Below are 7397 nucleotides of genomic sequence, written 5' to 3'. Positions count from 1 at the left end.
CTAGAGGGCGCAGGCCAGGCCGAGGACTCCACTGGTGCATGAATCCATTCACTGGGCCTCTAATCCTTTCTAATAATAGACAAATATGCAAATTGACCATACCTCCGACACACACAAGCCACACCCACAAGCCACACCTACCATCCAATCAGAGGGAGTATGCAAATTAACCCAAACCAAGATGGCGACAGCCACAGAGAGCAAGGTTTCCTAGTTAACAGAGGAGGCCAAGCTTTCCGCCTGCCCTTGCCAGGCCTAAGCCTCCATTCAAGCTACAAAGTTTCAATTATAGAAGGTAAACAAATTCAAACAAATGGCGGCAGAATGGAGCTTGAGAGAGCAGGCCAGGGTTGCCGCCGGCAACAGGGGAAGCAAAGCTTTCAGCACACCCTGGCCGGGCCCACCCCCTTAAGGCAACAAAGTTTCAATTATAACCCCAACACAAATGGCTGCCGGCCTCAGAGGGAGCTCCAGGCTTGGCTCCGCTCCAGGCTACAAAGTTTCAATTGTAGAAGGAAAATAAATTCCAGATACCAGGGCCTCCCCTTGGGTTGCCAGGGGGCGTGGCCGGCCTGAAAACCACCACAGGCCCCTCGCTCAGGCCGCCCCACGCCCCAAGGGAACCCCACCTGATCCGGGACACCCTTCAGGGCAAACCATCTGGCCCCTACCTGTGCACCAGGCCTCTATCCTATCTAATAAAAGAGTAATATGCAGATTGATCATCACTGCAACACACAATATAGCTGCCCCCATGTGGTCAAAGATCCTGCCACCATGTGGACACAAGATGGCCACCATAAGATGGCCAGCAGGAGAGGGCAGTTGGGAGGCACCCGGCCTGCAAGGGAGGGCAGTTGAGAGGGACCAAGCCTGCAAGGGAGGGCAGTTGGAGGTGATCAACCCTGCAGGAGATGGCAGTTAAGGGTGACCAGGCAGGCAGAGGAGGGAAGTTGGGGGCAAACAGGCTGGCAGCGGAGTGGTTAGGGGGTGATCAGGCTGGCAGGCAGAAGTGGTTAGGGGCAACCAGGAAGGCAGGCAGGCAAGCAGTTGGGAGCCAGCAGTCCTGGATTGTGAGAGGGATGTCCGACTGCCCGTTTAGGCCCGATCCTGGAATCGGGCCTAAACGGGCAGTCGGACATCCCTCAAGGGGTCCCATATTGGAGAGGGTACAGGCTGGGCTGAGGGACAACCCCCCTCTGTGTACGAATTTCGTGCACCAGGCCTCTAGTTAATAATAATAATCATTTGGTTTTAGTAAACAGTTTCTGGGAAAAGACATCTGAGAACACCAGATAGAGTTCTTGCTTATACCATTCAATGTAGTAGCTCATTGGAGTGAATATTAGCATATCCATACTTATTCATCTTGTGTTGATGTTAGCCTCCATTATAAATTTTGGTTCAATTATCTCTCACAAATCCTTATTTGAACATTTTTACGTCCAGAAAATATAATTTGTCAATAGCTTGCAATATTTAAAGCAGTGTAAGTCAGGTTAATGATGCCTGACACATCTAATATGGAGGTGGTGTTGCTTCAGGTTCTAGCAGAAATTTTGTAGGATGAAGTAGATTTTCTTTCATATCATCTTGGTATAGTTCTTGATATGTGCAATAAAATGGATAAACCTTGAAAATATTACCCCAAGTAAAAAAGCCAGCCACAGAAAACCACATATTTTATAATTCCATTTAAATGAAATGTTCAAAACAGGGAAATCTATAGAGACAGACAGTATGTCAATAGTGGCTTAGGAATGTAGAAACTGGTGGTGGTAGGAAAAAGAGAATATGGAGTTTCTTTTTGATGTGATCACAATGTCCTAACATTGATTGTGGTTTTGCTTTCATGTATCTATGAATATACTATAAAACATTGCATACTTTTAAAAGGTGAATCAGATGGTATATTAATTATATTTCAGTAAGCTGTGTAAAATGTGAGGTAAGGGGCTCATACATAGCATCTGATACATTGCATTCATTTAGATTCTTCTTTCTTCCAGAGCCTGACCAACTAATTCAGTTTAATGAAAATCATGAGGCACTTATCATATGCAAAACACTGTGCACCATTATTACAAGAGATAAAAGATGAAACAGCCACTTACCTTTAAGGAGGTTAAAATACAGTAGTGGGGATGGGATGATGATATAATATTGATGATGATGATGATGATAATGATGATGATGATAGCAGGAAAAAGAGGAAATAACATTTATTGAGCATTTACTATGTACCAAGAACTGTGTTAATGCTTTCAATGTTATTCTATCTTATTCTCATAATAATCCTGGAGATAGACACTATTATTTCTCCTGACTTTGTATCTGAGAAAATTGAGGCACACTGAGGTAAAAAACAAACAAACAAAAAACCTAACTTAATTAGGCTCACACATCAAGAAATGGCACACCAAGATTTTCAACCTGGTGCTTAGCCAATTGCTCTTAACAATTATAACAAAACACACAATACAAGGTAAACTAAGGTAAGTATCATGAAGGAGTCAATTAAAAGTGATAGAGCCATTTGAAAAAAAAAAGAACACATCTTGTTTGCAGCTCAGAAAGGATTAGAAAAATCAGTTCAGCGCCAAAGTGCATAGGTACTAGTATGTTTGAATGTTTGACTAGTTTTTATGAGTAAAGAAGTAGCTATAAACCTACATCATATTAAATATTTCTTTGTAAAATAAATGTGACTAAATAGGAAATAACTAGAGTTACAATGTCAAAGGTACAACTTTCTCAAGATAAATTTATAATAAACAAAGGAACTATCATATCACAAGATATAAAAGCAGAACCTCTCAAGTTTTATTCATTCTTCTTATGTCCAAGCTAATCCTTTTACAGCCTGAGATATTTCAAATTCTTCTTTTTGTGCTTGTAATTACATTCTTAATATAGATTATATTGATTGCTGTCCTCTCCCATCTACTTTCTTATTGACTTTCTCACTGCTTCCCTTTCCACAAAGTTAGTTGAATGTTATGGCTAAAGGTATTATTCTTATGAGTCACATAAAGCAAATTTTAGTGTTTTTCATGTAAGGGAAAATTATTTTACTTTCAATATGGAGGCTACATATTAAATGATCACCTGAATCTATTTAGCCTATTGTTCTCTTCATATGTCCATATCACTTTTCTGTACCATATACCAATGACTTACATCTAAAAAACAGCATTCCTCTTCTTCATAAAGTCATCATGAGAGCTTTTTAAAATGTCCTTCCCAAAACCTTTCCTGGAAGATTGTTTTGGCTATAATCAGAGGAATAATGAAGCTTTACTTCCTAGTCTGTCAGCATTGCTGATAAGCATGACATATTATGCTAGACTATTTTCTTCTTCAGTCATTAAATAAAATAACAATGCAAATGAAATAGCATTTCCTTATACTATGCATAAATGGTCATCTCTGAACAACTGCAGACCACAGGGAGATGTGATAGAAGATGTGAGTTATTTTATGTAAATAATGAAATAAACATTCTAGAGCTCTATGTTGTTAGATTAGGTTAGGTGATGAGTGCCATGGTATCAAAAAATAACCAAAATCTCAGTGGCTTAACACATAGAAATTTATTTCTCACTCTAAAAACACTCACTGCAAGTCCATCAGCTCTTCAGGGCAGGTACCTTACAAACAGTGACTTAGAGACCCAGGTTGCATCCATCTTGTAGGTATGTCATTAGGAGCACATTGCTTTCAGGTCACCATGACAAGTAAAGAGAGAGCTGGAGGATCCATGCAGGACTTTTTATGGCTCCACTATAGAAAGGACACCACTTCTGTTTACAATCTCTCTGCAAACCCTCTGCTAGAAGTAGTCAAATGGCATTGCCTAACTACAATGGGCTGGGAAGTGATGAGAGCACATTTGATAAGTTGTTAATGTCTTTGTCACTTTCCACAAATGATATAAGCTTTTTCATATTTTAATGAGCAACAATTTTTGAAAAATTCTATATGGATACAAAATATCCCTTAAATATAATAAATTTATCAGCTTGTAGATATATAGATTATATATATTAGGAAACACATGTTATGAAACTTCAATGTTATCTAACATGTTATTACATTTATAATTTTTCAAGAACCTTACTGAGAGGTTTTGTTATTTCCACTCGAAAAATTTGAGGAACCAATATGTTATTTACACTAGATGTTTTCTATTTTTATAATAGTTTTGCTTGTGATGCAAGGGACCAGACACAAAATCAGCAATTAAAAAAAATAGCTATTGACTCTCATCATGCCAAAATATTTTGTATATACGACATTACAATTGGCCCATCTCCTGTAATAGGTATTTTTGAAACATCAATTTATAAATCATATTACTCTGATATATAAAAATGTAAAGTAAAAATAATTTTCAACTCATTTCAGCATTAGTAGTTAACATGAATCAACAAAAGAAATGAAGCACAGATTCTTAGTAAAATATGACATAGGAAGATCAATGATATCATTATCTCCCTAATTCATCTCTTATTTTAATTCACTAGTAATGCTTAAGACAACAAACTTTAAAACAGCATATTTACTAAAATTGTGGCAGTAGTTTTATATAACAAGACACACAGTATAATAGAGGTCTGGCACTCAACTTGCTTACAGTAAACCAGCTTCAATATGAAGGCATTAAATATTTTTTAAAAACCTTCTTTTTTACATGCTAAATATTTTGGCAAGTGTGAAATTAAACACAGTAATAAAATTAATATAGTAAGAGTAAGAAATTACAAACTTGAAACTTGTATTTTAAGCATAAATAATATAAAAAGGAGTACCGGTTATATAGAATATCTGTGGATAATCAAAACTTAATAGTATAAAACATGCAAAATATTTCAAATCTTTATTAATCAAAAATACCAGGGTCTATTTAAAATTATTCCCCTCCAATTGGTATCAAAGATAATGCAAATCATGTAACATTCTAATGCTAAATTCTATTCAGTACTATTGAATTAGAGGTAAATTTCATAGAATTGGGGGCTTACTTATATTGGTAAGTTGTTGTTTTTCTTGTACACTTGAAGTAGCATACAACAACATACCAGAATTTCATTAAGTAAGAAAAGAATGGCTGCTGCACTGGCAAAAATAGAATGTGTAAGGATCAAAGGCACACTATTCATCTCGCCAAAGTGATAACAAAGTCTTCCCCCCCCAAAAAAAAAGCCCTTTCCCCATGTAAACAAAAGTTTATTAAGGAGAAAAATGAAATAAATTAAACTTATCTTCAAAAATAAGGATTTTGAGACATCAATGTTTAGTCCATGCTTCAAAAATGTCAATTATATTTGTCTGGATCTTTCGGATTATGTTTAAACATATACCCAAGTTAGATAAGTTTAAAATTAGATATATTTCTGTCATAAATATTATCTAAAACATTTTACTTTAATTCCAACCATTTTAACCACTAGTATGACAACAAGGTTTCAGGTGTCAGAGTAAACACTGGAAGGAAAAACACACAAAATCCTATATATAAGCCACAGGCAATAATTATGGCCCTTTCTGACACAGTGGCATTTGACTGGAAATTCAAAGTTCAGGAATAATTCTATTAACACAGGGAAACTCATGCATTTTGGTAAATGGGCCCTAACATTCACAGATGGATTTTCTTTTAGGCCTTGCTTTTTAAATAGAGAAATCTTGCTTTATTTCATCTTGATGTTATCCTGGCTTGTGACTTAACTCGACTTCTTTTTCTTCTTACTATGTTTCTTGTGATGTTTCTTTTTCTTCTTCTTTGCTTTTTCCATTCTTTGTTCTTGCTCTTCATGTCTTCTCTTCTTCTTTGCTTGGACCTCCTCTTCATAATCTGATTCTGATGAGGACTCTGATGATAGAGGTTTATCCTCAGGGTGAGTCTTCTTTCTTTTTTTGCTGTCACTTCTAATATACTTTTCTTTCTCTGTTTCATTCTTTGACTTCTTTTTCTTTTTTCCAGATTCCTTGCTTTCTGATTCAGATTCATATGTAGAGCTTTCTGATGATTTGTATGAACGCTTCTTCTTTTTCTTTCTCTTTTTCCCTCGTTTCTTTTTCTCAACCTCATAATCTGAAGAACTGCTCAAAGAATCAGAACTTGATGAAGAAGATGAAGACTGACAAGATGTCTTCTTTTTCCTTTTCTTTCGTTCTCTTTTTCTGGATGAACCCTCATTTCCACTTAATGCTTTCTCCCTGGTTTGCTCTAGTTCTTTCTTCCAATTCTCATTCATTTTTTCTTCAAATTCTGCCAGTGCTTTGGAGCCTTTCTTTTTACTTTCTATTTTTTTCTTCACTTCTTCCCAGGTGGGCCTTGGTCGATTCAGATAATCTTGTATTGTTGGGCCTACAGGTTGAGATGGGCCCCTCCATCTGGCCATTGCTATAGGATTCATATAGGCTACCCGATTATCTCGCTTTCCCATGGTGCCTAATGGTCACAGAGCAGACTCTCAGTTGCTAAGGAGAATAAGACACACTCCTTAAGTTCTTCATTTGCTGGTATACCAAGTGGGCTCTATTCTGTGAGAGAAGCAGATGGAATGATTATAAAGCAGCTTTAACATAAGACAAAATAAATACATAAGCTTAACTGTCCACTGCTATCACATCTTACAGTAGAAATTTTCAAAATCTTAAACCTTAGGAACAACAAATATACATATTTAAGATTTTTGCATATTTTAGACATTGTGGTACAAATAAACATAAAGTGTTTTGTATAACTCATGTAAGATTCTGTTATCTAAAATATTTAATAAGTATTTCCTTTTATATTGTATAATACATACCTTTTTTTCCTTCTTTGATTCTGCCTTATATGGTATGAGGAGAGAGACAAATTTTTATGGCAAAATTCTGTACCAGGCAAACCTTTCCAACTTATAAAAGTGCAGCACTATCTACTCCATTCTTTGACAGCACTCTAGAAATTCAGATACACCTGAACAAAAATTTTCTCCCTCAACTTTCACATCCAATCCATTACTAAATCCGGTTGTGTAAACCTCCACAATAGGTCTCATATCCATTCACTTATCTCCATATATACTGTCATCAAGTTAATCCAGGAACTATCATCTCTCACTTAGGCTATTGATCTCTAGTATCTATTGAGTGTTTATTTTCTGCCAGAGACTGGTTAGTGTTTTGCAATGGATTATCTCATTCAATCTCTAGACCAATACTATGAGGTTGATTCTATTATTGTTCTTTACTCACAGATGGAGAAACTCCGGCTTAGAGAATTTTAATACCTTAATAACTAGAGAATTTTAGTTACTTACATAAAGTAACACCTAATAAATGGCAGAACCAGAATTTAAACCAAAGCAGCCAGACCCCAAACCCTTCACACCTAACACAACACT

General features: G+C 36.3%; 1 protein-coding gene across 1 annotated transcript; it reads right to left on the bottom strand.

Annotated features, from left to right (window-relative positions):
- Positions 1-5726: 5726 nt before the first annotated feature.
- FAM133A (family with sequence similarity 133 member A) lies at positions 5727-6452 on the bottom strand (the record flags this gene model as incomplete). The annotated part of the gene is made up of 1 exon (XM_079765596.1): positions 5727-6452. The coding sequence occupies one exon, from the start codon at positions 6450-6452 to the stop codon at positions 5727-5729; it is 726 nt and encodes a 241-aa protein (XP_079621722.1).
- Positions 6453-7397: the final 945 nt, after the last annotated feature.

The sequence above is a fragment of the Cnephaeus nilssonii genome, assembly GCF_951640355.1.
Source record: "Cnephaeus nilssonii genome assembly, chromosome: X".
NCBI lineage: Eukaryota > Metazoa > Chordata > Mammalia > Chiroptera > Vespertilionidae > Cnephaeus > Cnephaeus nilssonii.
Note: the sequence above shows the minus strand (reverse complement) of the source record. Positions and strands in the feature narration are given on the sequence as shown.